The sequence below is a fragment of the Punica granatum genome, chromosome 2, assembly GCF_007655135.1.
Source record: "Punica granatum isolate Tunisia-2019 chromosome 2, ASM765513v2, whole genome shotgun sequence".
In the NCBI taxonomy this organism is placed as follows: Eukaryota; Viridiplantae; Streptophyta; class Magnoliopsida; order Myrtales; family Lythraceae; genus Punica; species Punica granatum.
This window is the reverse complement of record NC_045128.1, coordinates 33827043-33847238: the sequence shown is the minus strand read 5'-3', so window position 1 is coordinate 33847238 and position 20196 is coordinate 33827043. Positions and strand designations below refer to the sequence as shown.

Sequence of the window (20196 nt, the reverse complement as noted above, 5' to 3'; positions counted from 1 at the left end):
AGGAATTCTTCCCAAATGCTTGGCGAATATGTCCCTGGATGTTCTCGATGTGGGCCACAATAAATTGCTGGTGCGATACCATCATGGATTGCTCAAATTCCTTTCCTAAGTGTACTGAGTCTTGAATCCAACGCCCTGAATGGGGAAATACCAATTGGAATTTGCCAGTTCTGCTGTCTCCAAATTTTGAACCTAGCAGACAACGGCCTTTCTGGAACCATTCCCCCCTGCTTAGACAACATAACTGCTCTCACTAGCCCAAACTATCACGGTAACTGGGATTCTTATTTTGGAACTGAGGTAAATACGAAGTCATTAACCCAGCTATACACCAGCACAGCTCGATATCTGCATTCGATTGACCTTTCAAACAATAAGTTTGTTGGAGAGCTTCCAAGAGGGCTGACAAGGCTCTACAAACTTCAGAATCTCAATTTGTCACGGAACAACTTCAGCGGGAGAATACCTTCAGAGATTGCCGATTTATGGAATCTGGAGTCACTTGATTTGTCGCTCAACCGATTCTCAGGTCCAGTTCCATCGAGCTTATCCAGTTTAAACTTCCTAAGTTTTATGAACCTGTCATTTAATAATTTGTCGGGTTGCATGCCCTCGAGTGTCCAGCTTAGTACATTCGGAATTGAATCATTTGTTGGCAATGATGACCTCCGTGGACCTCCACTTTCGAAAAATTGCATAGGAGACGATCACGGACAACCTGGTTTGCCTGAACAACAATATGATAATTCCAGCAAGGAAGATGAGTTTGACATTCGCTGGTTTTATGCGGGCTTGGCACCAGGATTCACCGCAGGATTCTTGGGATTTTGTGGCTCGTTATTGTTCAAGCGCTCGTGGAGGCAATCCTTTTTTCTGTGGTTGGACAGAATCATCGACCCCCTGCTAGTGATGATGGAGGCCAATTTAGTTCGGTTGCAAAGAGCTTTTAAACAACACGACCAGAACACTATTTGGTGAGTCTCTCTCTCTCTCCCCCCCCCTCCGCCTTCGAACTTGTCACTAGTTTCTGATTCTATCCTAGCTAATTGATTATTATCCTTGGCACTTTTGATTGTAGGTGAAAATAAAATGGCAAACTCCTGCAATTATAAGCGGAAAGGACGAGTTTCATGGAAGTAACCATGATGTATCTGTAAAGACAAGTGTTAAGGGTGTACTCGATATATGTAATGCAGATGGACTCTTATAAGTTTAGAATGCTTTCAGTCATTACTTCATTTCATCATGAGCTTTTCGTTTGGCTTTTTGAGATAGCTTTTCATTTGATCAAGTCATTTCTGCAGAAAATCTAGTAAATTCCCAGTGGGTGGAAATCCAACTATTTCTTCCTGTCGACCCAGAGAGCTTTAGTTCGTTAACCATACTGCAGGAATCAGATTAACATTCTTAGAAAGGCAAGCTCAGTTGATCTAGCTTCCCGCGCAGAGAATCCCCTGCTTCATTCTCACCATACTATACTCGAACATATCAGCAAGTTTAACACAGGTTCTTGCTCAAGGTGACCTGCCTTTTGGCTTTTGCACAGTTCACTTTAATATTCTGTTCAGCCGCAACCACGTTTATCTCCTAGTTCTTGGCAAGCAGAATTCCGTATTTATATCTTGAAGTAGGCATACTTAGTTTTCATTGTTACGATAAAGGTGTTTGGTTTCGAGATTTTGATCACGTTCACATCGAATCACAAGTTGGAAAAATAGAGCATAGAGCAAAAACCTTCTAACACATTGACGACTAACCCTGTATAAAATCAAAAGAACACGTGAGAGCCTGAGTCAATTGCACCTGGTTTAAAGATCACCGGGGAGAAGATTAACCAGGACATCTCTCAACTTTCCCTTCAGAACTACATATACTTCCTCATCAGACATTCCACCCCTTGAAACCGACCTTCTCAAACACTCTGAGAGAGCCGGCATTCTCCACGTCGACCATAGCTTCCAGCCTCTCTCCAATTCCTGCCACTCCTTAATATAGTCTACACCAGCATCTGCACAGCCTTCGCAGCGATCCCTTTTTTTTTTCTTTTGCTCAGAAATAATGAAGATTCATTCATTACCGAAAAGAGTACATAACAAAATACTCGAGACACAGAAAATTACAAGATCGGAAACAATCAGAAGGATCCACCTTGTCTTGACTTGACAATGCAAACTCTTCTTTGGAAATATATGTCCTTTTGTTTGGTCATTTTCCTCCAAAATTGGGCTGGGTCAGGCCGAAATCGCATGCCTGATGAGCTTCAGGGTATGGAAGAGGCCCATTGTCATGATAAAGTGCAATCCTTTTTTCCTTTTCAAATGCAGAATGGCATATCATGTCGTCAGTTCACAAGTGGCCATGTTTATGTGATTCATTTGCTACTTGCTGAAGTTTTAAGAGGTCTGTAGCCGAACCATGCTCTGCAGCTGCACGAGGAGTTCAAGTTTTGGCTCGTGAAAATTACGAGCAGAGTAGGGTGCGAGTTTCTAGGGGCTCTAGCATATACATGTCAAATTGATCATTTTTTGACTCCATTCTATACTCTTAGTGCTATCTAAGCCCAAAGTTGGTCCACTAAACTTCTCTTTCCTCTTTTTGCGACCGCACGTTTAGGAATGGATGCGACAATTTATTGCAAAGATTTACGGTGTAAAACCGAATAAAGTAAATTAGGAAAACTAAAATGATTAAGCGAATCATAACCGTTAGATATTCATGTGAATGCTATGAATTCCGCATGAACCTATAATAGCATGCACTTATATTAGCTTTATCTTTTAAAATTAATGACAGTTTATTTCTCGCAATCGTTTCATATGTTACGGAAGTAACTTATAGAAAGAGAAAAATGGTGATGATATCTGATTCAATAGAAGGGCTAGGTGAACTCATCCCCTTTGTGTTCCCATCAAAGGCTTCCCATCAGAAGAGAAGAGAGGTGTTTCCCTTTGCTTCTCCTTTGAAATCCTCTCAACCTCTCCACTTTCTTTTTCTTAACGTTTGTGGATGTCATCTTCATTGCTGTTTGCATGTCTGCTACACCTTCTTTTCTTCATGTTAGATATATAGATATATCTCAAGCTTTCGATCGATAATGGTCGAAAACAAAATCAAAGAAGCGTTGAATATATATAAAGAACAAATCTTATCTTGTACCGAAAAACTTCTTCTTGTCATTGTGTTAAGGGTCATCAAAGCAAAAGATCCTCCATCGTCTTGTTATAGACTTCTTGTCGACAATAAAACATCGTGAAGGATAATAGTGTATTTTGTCATCAACAATCCTCTTCGTATGCGGAGGAACTGCTCTCAATATCTCGAATTATATTCAACCACAAACCAGGAAATCTTGATTGTCACATACATTATGTTTTCTGTTTGGGTTGTGATTAATTATTATCACCCCAAATAGCCATGGACCCTTAACATGGAGTCTCATCAATTGTCTTTATCACTGATGACATGGATTCAATCAATTGCCAAGTCAATGTGGCCCCCCATGGTGGGTATTTTCTTTGAATGATTATGCCCTTGGTGGGGCTCCTTTCATTTTTATTTTTAATTTTTCTGAATAATAATCCCGTGGATCTTTGATTACTAGTAGCTCTCACACATTATTAGGAATGGATCGGGAGTCAGATACATTATGAGATGATCTGAATATAGCTCTTCAAATTTTATGATGAAATTTTCTATATTTGTCTTTTAATTCGAAAAAAGTTATCTTACTATTTACTTCTCAAAGATCCTATCACCTTTTATTCTGATTCTGCGTCCGCCTACATTTATAATGCCCATTTGAAGGGACATATATGGCAACATCAAGAAAATAATTAACATGAAGATGACCCCAACAATTGACAATTTTGCAGAACAATAAGTTGGACTAAAATATATATTATCGAAAGAAGCTAAAAGTTAAATATATGCCTATATTAAGGAATTATTGATCACAATGCAATTAATAAACTATTTGGCACCAAATGCATGATGAATTGATTGGTACAAATAATACATTCAACCCATCAATTATTAAAGAAAAAAATTATGTGTTTACAAGTAATTTTATCTGCCATTATAATATATGATGACTTGTCATGTTGGGTTTTGTAATATATATTAGTACTTGGGAAGACCATCGAGGAAGATTCGAGTTGAGAACATGATTGGTACAGTCTCGATCTCATTCATAATTTAAACATGAAGGAATAGCTCTAAAACACAATTTTTTTGCCTCATATTAAAATTGATTTCTCACATCTCACACACCCAGAAGATTATTCCTTGGTTCGGCCTCGAAGATTATTCCTGGAACAGTGCTGTTCCAGGTGTTGATCTTAGGATCTTAAATCAAATTGGAGGATATTTACATTATTATACGAACGAAAGCAAAATACGGAAATAGTAATAAATCAAAAGAAGAAGATGTACCATTCCATCTAATAAATAAAAGTTTGATTATCAGAAAGAGCTAAAAGGAATTGAAGAAAGTATTGAAATTGGAAAAAAAAAAAGGAGTAAATATATATAAAGTTGGACGAAAAAAGCACCCTCTTAGATCTTATCCCACAATTAAGGCATAGAAACAAAGGACACTTATTTAAATATCAAATATAAAATTACTATCTATTGTTTCTCAAAGTAATCACCACTCTCGATTGATTGCTCTCTGATCGTCAAAAAAGAAAAAAATTGTTTGCTCTCTCTAACTTTTCTACTTTACTTCTCATGTTCTCCCTTAATTTTCCCTATTTCTAAGCCATATATGTCCTTCAGTTTTATCCCCTTCTCATCCTTAAACTTTTCTTCTGTTTCAGTTTAATCAGTCATAAATGAATTCGCGAAAAAATGTCATGCGTAGCTCTAATGAAGAGTTCCTTTGCTTTCATTATCCATATGAAATCCGTAAAATGTAAAGTTTTATTTTTCAGCTCTCAGGAAGTATTTGATTAGTGACTTTACTCGAAACAACCATCAATAAAGATTTGACTAAATGATTGTTCACTGGAGATAGAGCGAATGTTGTGAAAATTTCGAGATATAGAGAAAAATAACTAAATAGAGAAAATAAATTTCATACAAAATAATATTAATATTTTGGGATTTCAAGTACAACAAATTTAACTTGTATAACATATCAAAACAAGAGATATAATTTAACGGAAAACACAAATAATTGAAAACGATTAGTGGACAAAACCTTTCTAGAAAACTCTCTTAAGGATAGATAATTTCCCATAATATTACAGCGCTATTTCAACGGAATTATCCAACCCCGGGATACAATGCCCACGAAGAGTAGTCGTGACTGTAAACACGACACCCCTCACTAAAACCCAACCCGAAGAATAGAATATCAAATAGGTAAATCTATTTCCTTTGGTATGTGGGTATAAACGATACGCAGATAGAGTGGAGAATATATATTTCTTTTTCTATTATGCTCAATCATATAATAGATTTCTCACACGCTCAAAATATAAGCACTCGTCCTTATATATATATATATATATATATATATCAAACAAGGGTCACGGTAATGAAATTCAATTGAATTAAATTACCAATTGAATTTGGCACTGCAACGGTCAAAAGTCTAAGAATTAAATACCGATCTTAAATTTGAAATTGACCAAGAAATAAAGAGCAAGTAAATGGCTAATTCAACACATATAAATAAGAAAGAACAATTTGTAATTTATTAACAAATCAATTAATATATTATTATTAGTAAATACAATTTATTATACAACAATCCCCCTCTTATTTACTAATAATAATATAAACACAAATTAATATAAAGAAAATAAAATAGTTGGGTTATGGTAAAGTGCATAATCTGACGGTGGCCTAGGGCTTGAACCGCAAGTTAGAACATAAATTCAAAGAATTTAGTTCCCACTATATATCAGTTCTAGTTCACTATAGGCAACGCCAATTTAGTACGGCCTTGCGCTATCCTAGTCTTGCAAGTACTCCAAGATTTACCAAAAAATATGTAGAAAGCAACCTCCCGCTTTCATATTTGCATAGGCAGTTTCATTTAGAGTGTTCACAACCGCTTTAACACTCTACTATAAAAACTATGAGACTGTTAAGGACAAATGTCCAACCTTTCTCGTTGAAGAAATTCGACGCATTAAACTAGATAGGAACTTTTGGAAATTACCTCATACTATTTCTCACAATTCATAATGCACTGAAAATGTAAATGCGTATTACATTTCATGTATAATCCATAGTGAAGAGGACTTGAACTCTCAGAACTTGATTTCCGTTCAAGGAGTCAATTATCCCATTTAGTGGCATCGATGTAAAGGGGTAGAATTCACTCAGACTTTTTATATAATCCGTAATAATCCTATACCTCTCACGATTTTATAATTCTCCTTATAGGAGGATTAACAAACATATATCGTGGAGTATTACTTATATGCTTTATCACATGTGAGTATGTTTGTCTCACTAGACTCATTTTTAGTCTCAATTATGTACGTGCCTTCTCATGGAATGATCTCACGAAGACATTGCTCCATCTTTTTACCTTTTCGCCATGTGAAATTCTGACTAAATTAGGCTTCTCAAGCGATTTCTCATCTTCGCTATTTTCTTGTTTCTCTTTAAATCTCTAACTGCCAAATAACTCTTTCTCCAAGAAAAATAATCATCATGATGCACACTAAAATGGTTAATGTCAATATTATTCCCAAAAATATGAAGCCATAAAGTTCTTATTTAAGAGTAAGTCCCAGTGAACTCGATAATTGCAATGATATACAACCATACACATTAGTACATCTTTAAAGTATCCTCATGAATTATCATGTTACTGTAAAAACACTTTGTTCAAAAGTAAGATCAATGTATTACTTATAGCACTGAGATATTTTTTCCTCTGTAGAGAATTACACTAACAATTTCTATATAATTACTCATCTTAAAATCTCAATATCAATAAATCCAAAAAACTCTGATGAGATGAAATATAATGCAATTCACAAACTCACGTATGCTAAGGATATATGTATAACATATCACCCTACTTTTTCAATATATATATATATATATATATATTAATAAGAATTCCAGCATATTCACATATAACACCAAATTAGATTAAACCCGTGAATTTATTTGATTCTCTCGGTATAAAACTAAGTCCTAATAGATGTTCAATCTTAGCCTAAGTAATCTCATGGACTAGTAACTAATATATAGATAGCCACGAAACAGAATTGAATTTGTCAATTACCTCCAAAACTATAAAATACTTCCATGTCAAAAAATTAAATAATTTGGACGATGCACAAATGTAGTTTAATTATTTGGGTTATGATCCTTCACAAGGAATGATGCTATAATCATCCCTAATCGGTTACTCATTAATTCATTTCACTTAAACAGTTTTGACGTGTTGAACACATCCACCCAAGTAATGTATAGAATATGTAAAGAGTGAAAATAGACGCGTAATTACATACCTGACTTACAGGCTCTTGTTCCAAATCACATGGAATTGAATTCATTCAACAATTAAAACATGCCTTAAAGATAATGTCTATATCTTGATTCATGAATTTACAGTATCCACGTCCCATCCAACTTGCGGTATGCTTCCCCCTTGATTTTAATTTTTGACTTGCTTGAAGAATCTCCGCCACACAACCTCATCAGCAATAACAAGAGTGAAGTCATCATTGGTGCATCAAACAAATAAAAAAAAAATTCAAATCCAATTGGACGGTTGAATCACATATACAAACAAAACTCTCTGAGAGCAACTTTTACTTTATTTTAAGACCGTAAAATCTACCACTGTCAAAATGCCCATTCATCTCAAGATCACAAATTGAATTCAAAGGAGAAACTTCTCGAATGTCAGAAGTGAACAAACCAACAAAACTATCAAACTTCTACCTCTCAAATTATGATAAAAACGATTTGAAGAAAACCTCAAAAATTTAATTTGTCATATATCTCACAGTTCTCTGCATCTCGAAGACCGCCTTATATGGAGAAATTAATATATTATTATTAGTAAATACAATTTATTATACAACACCGAATTGATCTCAAATTTTGGACTTAAAAGAAAGTTTATGTACAATTTCAATTTGCATAAGAATTAATCTTTACTTATATATGTATATTACAGAAATAGAGAAAATGATTGTTCACTTTATTTTGCAATATATTATTCATTTAAAATACGAAACTCCCTGTCAATAATGACTTGTAAGAGGCAATTCATTCACTAGAATATGCTATGTCTCCTAAACTTTGAATTTTATAGCAAACCTCAAGTCACATCTATAATAAAATTCTTTGCAGGCATGATGAACATTATGAACTTTCTAGAAATTATCATATAATAAATCATCATAGTTAAATATCGAATTTTTTTTTAAAAAACAGTTTTTTAATTAACTAAAAATGGTTGTCTTCAAATCTCCTTTCCAACAAAGTAAGATATAATAAATTAATACTTTACCCCTCAATCAATATTAATATTAAAATTAAGAAATATTTATAGTATAATACAGAGTAAGATTGCCTTTGCAACAACTTTTACTATATCTTTATGTAGAGCATTCAATAAAATGAATAAAGAGGCAAAAAAAAAGAAGAAGGGAAAAAAGAGAGTTTACGGTCACTTTTTTCCAGTTATATTATTATATATCTGCCCGAGAATTAATTATTTAGGATTTTTTTCAGCATGAACAATGGCACATGAAAGATAGATATGAAAACATGCATGAACTTGAAGGACGTTTTTGAGGATATCAAAATGATTGGGTAAAATCTTTGAAAAGGCCAAAGAGAAGGACCCACAAGCAGCGAGGCCCCAACAGAGCAAATCCTGTGTGAGTGGTCTAATAAATAGTTTGATAGTAGACAATGATGGGTGGGCCCGAGCTGGCTGGTGGGCCCTGGGGGACCAGGAATCAGGCTCAATAACTGGAGTCCAGTGGGCCCGGATAAAAATAGCGGGGAATGATGATGATGATGATGATGGGGAAAGGAAACGGCTCTGACAACAGGACGGTCCCGTGAAGCACTTCCCTCGTCTCTCAAAATTTCCGAAAAAGAGTTCCGTGGGGCCCCCACACAGTCTCTCCTTTAGGCCGAGGGTCGTCCCGTTCTGACTTCTAGAATCTGGAATCTTCTCCTGAGCCCAGCTGACGCTGATCTTCGAGCCGACTCGGGGCTCTCGTTTGCAGCGGCTTCGGCTAATGTTCTTAATTATTATTGTTATCATAACCTTTCCTATCTAATCTAATAACTATCTATCTATCTAATAATAGTATAAACTTATAAAGTTTTGGACATTTATAGGGAGAGTTTCAATTATTTTATATTCGTACAAGTCTACTTTATTTCATTTTATTTTAATAATTTAATTTATTATATTATATGTATTCTGCAATTTTTAGAATAGATAAAAGCAAGTTTCTTATTTACTATGTTTTGTTTTATTAGGAAAAAATCGAAATAGAGATTTTGTTTTTGTTTTTAAGTTTAATGTGTTATTTTACTATCTTATTTATTTTTAATTAGAAAATAAAATTATTTTATTATTGTAATTATTACAAAATGAATGACATATAATTTTGAAAAGAAAAAGGAAAATTCAAATATTTCGTAAAAATTTCTCCGTCAAACTTTTATTAGTTCATTGAAACCGTACTCACTACTCTTTACGGGTATTATTTTCACATCTTAAGAAAAACTTTTGTCTTTTACTTTGATATTGTTTTCATCATTAATTTGATTGTTAATTCTCAATTGATTTTCTATTTTATTTTGTTATAACTTCCATTGGTGCAATCAATTAATTAATAAAGAGACTCCAAAGGAGAAACCAAACCCTATTATTAGCACATTCATACTATTTGCACAAGTACTGAAAGCAACGATTTAAGAGAAAGTAAATTCTAAGACAACAAAACATACAAAATTCTATTATGTTTTCCTCCTAAACTAGGGTTAGACTTCAATCATCTATGTAAAGTGCGTTATCTATAATAAATAAGAAATCAATAGTAACTCTTATATATGTGGGATAAAATCGGGTGGAAAATGTAAAACTAACTGTCCAGGTAGAGAAATCAAACTCTATAATTACTGAATTCTAACTAATAACATTTTAAAGTTTGGCCATGTATTATTAAAAGAATAAATTGACTGGCTACATAAAATATTGTGATTGTCTCTTATATATGCATCGCATTTCATAAATTTTTATTATCAATTAAAGAAAATCCATTTGTCTCTTATTCTACGTAATTAGTTATATCAAACGAAGCAATCTAAATATACTAATATGTTAAAAAAAGTTCTTTAGTGAATTACCGAGATTAAAAAATATATAATGTTGTACATGCATTAATCCAATATAATAAAGTAATGATCTATTATTTCCTCTCATAGACTCTAATATTTCGTTAGTTTCTAAATATTTTTCAATGTAAATATATATTGACTACAATTTAGGAGTTGTGATATACTTATATATATAGCACTGGACGACAAAGATTTATGTAGGCCAAAAGGAATTAATATAGAAAAAAAAACAAGTTTTAGCTAAAAATTTTGTGATGAACTTTTCCTATATACATATATCTAAAACTTTAATGTAAATACTTGAACACCAATATGCATATAACTAATGACTCAACCCGTGCATGCACGGGGCAATTCTCCAAGTCTTAATATAATTTATAAGTGGAAATCTTGAATTAGAAATGTGAAAGTTCAGCTCAGCTATCACATTCTGATAAAGAATTTAAAAAATAAAGAAAAACTTAGTTATCACTTTGGTCATTGAGATTTTCTTTTTCTCTTTTTCTTTTTTTTTTTGGTGAAAGGTCATTGAGGTTGAGAAAATATAAAGTAATGCCCATGTTTTTTGAAATTTTATAAACAATTGTTTATGAAAATTCCACATCATATATATTGTGAAATGATTAATATTACTTATCCAAAAATAAAATAAAATATTGGATCCCCATCCAAACTTTCGATAAGAAAGAAATGCTTTGAAGTTTGTCTTCTGAAATTTTCAAATAACTAGCAAAAAATTTCCAAAAATTTTGTATTATCATTTTGTCACTCCGCAGCCCAAACTATGCACTTAGCCTTCCTAAATAATTTTTTTTCTTTTTCAACGTCATGATTTGTACAGGCTACTGGTATAATTTCGAACCCGACATTTTATTACATTACTATGTTGGTAAGAGGCCATATTTTTTTGGGGGCATATGCACAAATTATTCAATGTCCCATCCCATCTATGGCGACTAGCCAAATGAGAGAGGTCCCACAGGTACTGTGTTATGGACCTGAATGATGATTCATGGCATAAATTGGAAAACCGACCACACGCCAATAAAAATTATTACAACACTCAAGCTTAGCCTGAGCCAGCCATGTCACTTTCCGACAAGTTAATTACGTTGCATCTCAAAGTTATTCGGGAAAGGGAGAAAGACGGTATAGTATAATAACACTTGACCTCGACTCGGAACAAATTGTATTAGGATTTAAATTCCCCCTTTCAAACTTTTATACCCTTATATTTCCTCTTTTCATGTCCCTAATGAACCATAATATAATCGCAAAAAATTTGAACAAAAATTTATCGTTAATAATCAATTCCTCTTGTCAGGGATCGATAAATATGACAGATAAATTACCATGGAATGTAACTAAATAAAGTAAACTTTCCAAAATAACTGGGAAAGTTCTCGTTTTCGCTCGGATAATACCCATGATAATCCAGAAACCGATTTGTCCTGAAGAAAATTATCCTCGAGTTTCCTTAAACACGATCACAAAATTCACTGGATTTTGCGTTGCTAGCACTGCCGGTCTAATGAACATCCTACTATAGAGCTGCATTATAGAGGCAGCCATTAACTGCTAATTTGCAAATCTTAGGAATAGAAAGTGAATGAGGGGGAGAGAGAGAGAGAGAGAGAGAGATGGAGTAAGTTAATAATGGAGGGAGGGAGAGGTCCCTGTACCTTTTTCAATGGCAGAGCAGTGTGCCTGAATGGAATGGAGTCAGCAATAGAAACCTCCCCTTCCCCCCCCCCCCCCCCCCCCCCCCCCCCCCCCCCCCCCCCCCCCCCCCCCCCCCATCCCCACAACAGTGCCCAATCTCTCTCTCTCTCTCTTTCTGTTCATCAGTCCATTCATTCATTCATTGCCCACTGCCCACTGATTCCATTCCAATCCCCTTTTTATAATACCTGCAATACCTCCCCTCACTCCCTCACTCCCTCCTCCCTCCTCCCTCCTCCCTCCACTCCAATGGCAGTTTTCTGACCGGCGACTGTGAAAAGAAAGTCTGATATTAGCCTCTGCGAGAGAAAGGGTGTCTGTCGTGCATTTGCTTTCTTGGTGGGGGCTCCTTTTGGTTTGTGGGTCTTGTTGTCCGGTTCCAAAGCTTGAACCTTTCTTCGTGACAATTGACCCGTACCCATTCTTCCCTTGTCCGTTTTCTACAAATCCTCGTGTCCTGACCACGAGAACCGAAAGCCTCGTGTCGTTCCGATATTTCGTTTTCATCGTTGGATTATTTCCAGGAATGGAGGCCACGGAGTTGTAGCGGGGAGAGTTAGAGGGATAGGATTGGATTGGATCCCCATGGAATCCTTTTCCGGGAGGAAGCCAAGTGGCTGTGTTTTTTTATAAACTGCACTGAGCTCTCAAAAGCTTTTGTTATCCTTCATTATTCCCTGACACAAATCTTGTGGAGAGGAAAGAATAAAAATCAGGATTTTTTTTCTATTATTGGAGCATAAGGTGGATCTTGTTCATATCAGGGTTGAATCAAGTTGGAATCTTTGGCTATTTATGGTTCCAGACTCAGATCTTAACAGGTACCCAATCAGTCAAATTTGGCTCTACTGCTGATAATTCTGATGATAGTGTCGGTGGACTGATGAATTTACTTACTTTGCAGTTGATAGGTTGAGTGTTTTTGGAAGATCCCAAACGATCCGATTCGCCGAAAGCTTTGATCGATGGCAGCGGAGCACGGCTCTCTACCTTCTCCGGTGGAGAAACCCAGAAGGCCCAGTTCGCCTTTCTTCAGCTTGCCGAGATTGTTCACTGCCTCCAACCCATCACCCGAGGCCGAACCAGTCATTAGCCCGACCTCGACTCTCGATTCCAAGCCATTCTCTGGGTTGACCTCGTTTTGGTCCGAGGCGAGCACCCCGAGGACCCCGGAGCCCGAGAACAAGATGGTAGTCATCGGCAGTCTCGGGCTAGTCGAAGTACTCAAGGATGAGGAACAGAATGATTCAAAGCCCTCCAAAATGGTGCTGTTTGGTTCTCAGCTCAGGATCCAAGTCCCTCCCCTGCCTCCCTCTGCTCTCTCCCCTGCTTCCGATTATTCCCCGAGGTCCCCTTCCGAGTTTGGTATTAAAACTCGAAACTCCCAGTCGCTATCACCGTCCCTGGTGAAGCAATCTGCGTCCAGCCCTCCCAAAGTGGCTGCAAATTCTCCTCGACCTCTCTCGGCGAGTGAGATCACTGAGATGGAATCGTCGGAGGACTACACTTGTGTGATCTCCTATGGGCCAAACCCGAAAACCGTTCACATATTTGGTGACTGCATAGTTGAGAGCTGCTGTGGAGAAGGAGGGCTGTCTCCTGCTTCATCCACTGAGAAAGGTTTCTCGATTGACGATCAGTTCAGTTCTCCTTCGACCCCATCAGACAGTTTCCTTAGCTTCTGTCACACCTGCAAGAAAAATCTTGGACCTGGAAGTGACATTTACATGTATAGGTGAGTTCACATTTTTCCTGCCATGCCACGTCGAAATCTCCATCAAATTCGATTATACAATCACTCGATGAATCTGACATTTCAGCTTTAATTGGACCGAATTCGTTCGAACAAATTTTCTGCAAAGTTTTATTTCCATGACAATTTTGAAGTAGATCTTATCTGCTTCTGGGCATATTAATGTGATTTCGCAAATTTGGCTCTACCTATCAGGTAATGGTCCTGGTTTCGGTCCTTTCAGGGGGGAGATAGCATTCTGCAGCGGTGAATGCCGGTACCAGGAGATGCTGCTGGAAGAGAGGCATGGAAAGACCAGACCTCGATGAACTCTGCTACTCATCCAAATTCCCGATAACATATTGATATGCAATCATAAATCAGCCCAATCTTATTGTACTCTTTATGAACCCGATCATAAGATATGTGCTCGACAATCGTAGCTACCGAAACGCACCTTCACTGATCAAAATTTTTGCAGAGATAGAAGTGTATCTCTCTCACCATATCATATCCAACTGTATTTCAGCTCCCCTGGTGCAATTATTGATGTTAATGAAGAGATAGGAGCCATCCTCTCATGTACATTACGTTTTGTTCCAAGATGAATCATCATCATTACACTAAAACTGCTCTTTCCCGTCTCTTTCTCTCTCGTTCCGATGGATAACTCTACTAATCGAGCGCTCAGCTATATATCAACTGGACTGTAAAGAACATAACACGTACATATCAATCTAAGCAGCAGTGATTCATTTGCAGAGCTATATGAATGACCGGGTCAGTGATCCAGCGACTGTTCGACATGGCTTACCTTGTCACAATAATGATTCTTTAGTCACAGAATTGTCGCGACCGAACCGATTCAAGGGGAGCAGCTAAATTGTTAAAGGTCACGATCAAATCATGTAAATTATGAGCTAAATGGAATCTAAATCTCAATTGTTTAATTGATCCGGGCAATCATGGATTACCCACCTCATGTATTTTAGCAATAAAATTATTTGGGCTGAAGCAATTATTTTAATGGAACTGATTACCTCATGTCTGAAAGCAATGTGCATTGAATAATTAATATGAAATCCTGTTTCCAATGTGAACCACCTAGCATATGGAATCAAATAGATCCCGATTAATTCAAATTTGAGCCTGATCAGTCACCCGAGAGAAAAAAACTCTTTCAATAGTTTATTTTCTTCATTCATAACATCCAAAATTGAAACATTCTTTAAGGAAAAAAAAGAAAGCATTAAATTACTTTTCATTCATTTATGTTGTGATTAAAATAAAATCAGTGTGAAGCTGCTGCACACAGCGACATTTTACGTTATTGCGGCAGAGCAGAGATGGAATCAATGGAGATGGTGATAGCCTCTGCTACTGCTCTGTGTGAGTAGCAGTTTTGGTTGGTCGATGATTGATTCACCTTTCCCCAGAAGAAGAAGAAGATGCAGAAAGTCTTTACTGGGTAATATAGTAATAAGAATTATTATTATTTGCTCGAGGATAAAATTACTATAGGATAGGATAGGATCTATGCTCTAGGGGCCGGAAATTGCTATAATTGGCTCACTATAGCTTACTTAAAATAATGAAAATCTTACATCACGAGTCTTCCTTGCATCGAGAGCCAATTTTGAACAAGTTAACGGTCGAATGCGACAAATGGGACGCGTCAGCACAAATTGCTAAAATCTTGAAGCCGTACAGTCAAGGCGGCATGGCGCAAATCGCGATCCAGTCGATGACTTGTCCAATTATGATCTTTAAACATATAAGTATTTAACGGACCTAAGTTGCAAGCTTAAAAGAAAATATCACAGTAGAATCTCAATTTACAGAAATATTTCTGTCATAGGGAAGAGACTGTAAAATGCGACAAAGGGACAAAGTAGGCACAACTGCAAAATCTTGAGAATAAACAGTCATTGCAAAAGCCATGGTTTAGCCAATGACTCCACCAAGTATGATAATTCACCATTAGTCTCTAATTGGCAATTAGTCGTCGGTATATACGAAAGAAAAAATTACAGTGAAAATCTCAATTTACCAAAATATTTCTTTTCCATGACGCGAAGCAATGTTATGCAAACTAACGGTATTTATCGACATTTTTATCTTTCGACCTAAATGTAGTCATAATTCTGTTCTTCCTGGACAATACATGCGAAAGGTCCAAAATAATTGCCCCTCTCCTCCTCCTCATAAGTTGTTTCATTAAGAAAGCCCACTTGATCTTGGGTCGGGCCTTCGGTGGCCAACGTGACACGGTGTCAATGAAATGACCGCCCACGTGTCGGCTCCTCTTCCAGCCGCTGAACTGATCGCATCCGGCTGGGGCACAACCGACATTTGGTTTCTCCGACCACGAGCATCGGAGAGGAACTAAACGATTAGTTTATGGAACTTCGTACATAAATCATGCAGAGAAGTAATGTAATGGCTCCTTTAACAATTAGTTTAATCTCGAAATTGCCCTCACAAAACCCGAATTTCTCCTTCCCCTCCCTCTCCCCGATCACCATTACCTCTCAGATCCGACACGGGCAACCGAAGTTCGTCGCCGGGGCGCGGAAGAGAGCTCGACGGAAGAAGACACCGCCGGAGCCCCTGCGCCAGGACATGTCGGCCGCCGATTCGATGCCGGCGCCGTCTTATCGGGGGGACTTGGAGAGTGACCCCTTTCTTGATTCTAGAATCGGTAACTTCCCTCATGCTTTCTGATTTATATTGACTGGAAACTTGAGATTTGTGGCAGCTCACCAAATTAAGCCTTCGTAGTTTTTGAGGCTTTGTGGGAAAGTTCTGATTTTGAGCACTTTTGCTTTTGTGGAATGGCTTTTTATCGAAACATGGGCTAGCTTGGAATTGCATTCCACGAGTATGTGTAGTTCTGGTATCAACTTGGATGTCTTTCGCAGTGCCCAGACTACTCCTGGTTTTGATGTCTCGAATTGGTTGCGTCAATTAGGCTGTTGTTTGGAAAATATGGTTTATCGGGTTCATTGTTCATCCTGTCTGTTAAGTGAGGATTGGCAATACAATGTGATATCATATAACTAAATGCCACAAATTTTGGGACTTGTAATTTGCTTGTTATTGTGTAATTCATAATTGGGTGGATGATTCATTTCGGCCTGAATTCACAATGTCTCGAGTGCAAAAAATTCATCTTTGTGCAAATAACAAAGTGAGATGATATGCATCAACAGGAAGTTATAGTTTCGCGTTTGTTTTACATATAGTAGTTTCAGTTGAGTCATGCACGAGCCTGACCATTAGGTGAAGATTGTGTTTTCAATATCGGAAATTGATTTTCCTTATAACAGTACCAAGAAGCGGAAGTAAACCTTCTTGCTTTGAGATCTCCTTCTAATTATTGTGATCATAATGTTTCATTGCTTCTCTTGTTCGCTATACTGCTATTATATAGGTGCTGGAAAGGGGGACACCTTGACGACAGCAAATGATCAAGATACCACTTATTCAAATAGAAATGCTGTCCGCAAGAAGAAACATCTTATGAGTTCAATCAAGTTTTTCGGGGTTGATTTATCCCCTGACAATGTAGCAGTTGCAATGGTTTATTTTGTTCAAGGTGTTTTAGGCCTTTCAAGACTTGCCGTCAGCTTTTACTTGAAAGATGATTTACATCTAGATCCTGCAGAGGTGTGCTCGTCAATCTATGCTCGTCATTTTACACAATGTTAAAGAACTGATAGATCCATCCCTTATATCATCTTAGTTTGAAGAAACTGTTAGGGCCCTTTCTCGCAATTTCAATTCTAATTGTTGCAAAATAATAGTTTCTCTTGTAATCACTCAGCATATTCAGTGAGGGATGTGAATATAAGTTTACTTTCCGAGTTAAGTAGTTCTCACACTTTATGTATCTTAGAGAGCTGACGATGCTTAATTGTTTCCCTAGACAGCTGTGGTATCTGGTTTCTCTGCATTGCCGTGGCTTGTGAAACCTCTTTACGGATTTATTAGGTGAGGCTTGTTTTCTCTTATGCACGTCTTCGTTATTGCTCTTTCAGAACAATACCTTAATTTATTCTTGTGTTTGAACTCTGAACTGAATGCCCGGTGCAGTGATTCTGTCCCACTATTTGGTTACCGGAGGAGATCATACTTGGTTTTATCAGGGCTTCTTGGAGCTCTTTCGTGGAGTTTGATGGCTACCTTTGTTGACGGCAAGTATGGTGCAGCTTTCTGCATACTTCTTGGTTCTCTCTCTGTTGCCTTTTCAGATGTTGTGAGTGTTTGCTGTTCTACTAAATGAAGATCTTTCGAATGTTTAAATTATCTGGATATACCTCCAAATTATATTTTTTCCTCCCTGAATTCCTGGAAGATTGTCCTAGACACTGAAGCACATGATATAGGTTGTAGATTCCATGGTTGTTGAGCGAGCTCGTGGCGAGTCACAGAGCATGTCGGGATCCCTTCAATCCCTATGTTGGGGTTCATCGGCCTTTGGAGGTGTCGTTAGCTCCTATTTTAGTGGCTCCCTTGTGGAGTCTTATGGCGTAAGGTAGGTTGCGGTCATCATCTATCAACTTGAATTTAATTCGCTGGAACTCTCCATCGTTTATAGTTTTCTAATTTTGTTTTTCTTCCTCAGGTTCGTGTTTGGTCTTACAGCATTGTTACCCCTTATAACATCTGCCGTCGCTGTTCTCGTAAGAGAACAACCTATCATTGGTTCCAATAGAGGACAAAATCTTCTCTTTGCAAGCTCGGGTTTTCTCGAGACCTCAAAACAGAACATTAGTCAGCTTTGGGGTGCTGTGAGGCAGCCCAATGTGCTTCTCCCCACACTCTTCATTTTCCTTTGGCAGGCAACTCCACAATCAGACTCTGCAATGTTTTACTTCACGTAGGGCTTCTAAATTCTTGATTTTAGCCTCTTATTCTTTCCCTTTGGATGTACTTGCCATTTTGACATTTTCTGGGACTGCAGAACCAACAAACTTGGTTTCACAGCAGAATTTCTAGGACGAGTGAAGCTCGTAACTTCGATTGCTTCGCTGCTTGGTGTTGGGTTGTATAATGGGTTCCTGAAGAAAGTTCCTCTCCGGAAGATATTTCTTGCAACGACCATAATAGGTTCAGCTCTCGGGATGACACAAGTATGTATTGGAACTCATATTCTACGGACATCCTACTGTGGACCTTAAAATTAATTTTAACTTGGTGTTGTTCCTTTATTTTTGGGTCAGGTTTTCCTCGTGACTGGCTTAAACAGACAGTTTGGTATAAGTGATGAATGGTTTGCTATTGGGGATTCCTTGATCATCACTGTTCTTGGTCAGGTAATTTGCTCATCTTGCATGCATAACATTATGCCAGCCCCGGATGAATAGAAAGATGTCTGCAGTTGAGACTTGGTGCAGTTGGGATTGGAGATTGAGAATGGTTTGGAGAGGCCGGGGCTTTGTAAATAGCATCGAGTCAATTATTGACTCCAGAAACCTCCTCATCCTTTAATTCTAACTGCACGCATCGCTGTTTAATTGAAACTGAGATGGGCCCCAAATCCCGATCCTTAAGTTAGGACCACTTGTCAATCACTTGAGACATTCCATTTTCTTCCGCTTTGCTTGTAATTAATTCTGATAAATCACTTATCAGTCAAGTCTAATGTGCCGTAGGCTTCCTTCATGCCCGTGCTTGTGTTGGCGGCAAGACTATGTCCCGAGGGAATGGAGGCGACCCTTTTTGCCACTCTGATGTCCATATCCAATGGTGGGAGCGTCCTTGGTGGTCTAATCGGGGCTGGGCTCACACAGCTGTTTGGGGTAACCAAGGACACCTTTGACAACTTAACCTTCTTAATTGTACTCTGCAACCTCAGCTCGTTACTGCCTCTTCCACTCCTCGGCCTTCTTCCCCAGGATAGCGAGGATGAAGATGCTTCAAGTGAGGATGAAGACATTGAGATGAAGTCTAACTGAGCCATCTATGTATCATTTTCGACTAAATACTGTACTTGACGGTAGATAGGACAGGGAGTCGGAATGTAAATATGAGGATGTCTGTGAATCGTTCTGCTTTCCAAATAATTTATGCAATGAGACAGACTATATTCCGGATACATTTTTCAAATGCGAAACTTTTACTGACAGAGAATCGAACGTAGGACGTCATGATCAGTTAAGGCTTGATTTGGGACTGCTGTTTCTAATATAGAATTATTGAAACATAATTGCTAAAAAATATGTATTGATTTCATAATAAGTTAAAATGTTTAGGAGGTGGTAATTTGAAATTGTTCAAATTAATTTTAATGTTTGAAATACCTATTGAACACAAGCATTAGAGTTTTTATAAGCGCCTATTAACATACTAAAGAAAATCATGTTTTTAACAACTCAAATCAATTAAACCATGGA

At 37.3% G+C, this 20196-nt stretch overlaps 1 protein-coding gene, 1 long non-coding RNA gene and 1 pseudogene across 2 annotated transcripts; 2 read left to right on the top strand and 1 right to left on the bottom strand.

Annotated features, from left to right (window-relative positions):
* Positions 1-7436: 7436 nt before the first annotated feature.
* LOC116197103 lies at positions 7437-12090 on the bottom strand. The gene is made up of 2 exons (XR_004154989.1): positions 12027-12090; positions 7437-7666 (listed from the first exon to the last, which is right to left on the bottom strand). It is a non-coding gene; the product is annotated as an uncharacterized LOC116197103 (long non-coding RNA).
* Positions 12091-12152: 62 nt separating this feature from the next.
* LOC116197102 lies at positions 12153-14427 on the top strand (annotated as a pseudogene).
* Positions 14428-16168: 1741 nt separating this feature from the next.
* LOC116197670 (folate-biopterin transporter 1, chloroplastic) lies at positions 16169-19900 on the top strand. Its single transcript, XM_031527865.1, has 9 exons — positions 16169-16499; positions 17232-17467; positions 17727-17791; positions 17894-18056; positions 18187-18335; positions 18426-18680; positions 18765-18933; positions 19024-19116; positions 19456-19900. The coding sequence occupies exons 1-9, from the start codon at positions 16220-16222 to the stop codon at positions 19756-19758; spliced, it is 1713 nt and encodes a 570-aa protein (XP_031383725.1). The 5' UTR covers positions 16169-16219; the 3' UTR covers positions 19759-19900.
* Positions 19901-20196: the final 296 nt, after the last annotated feature.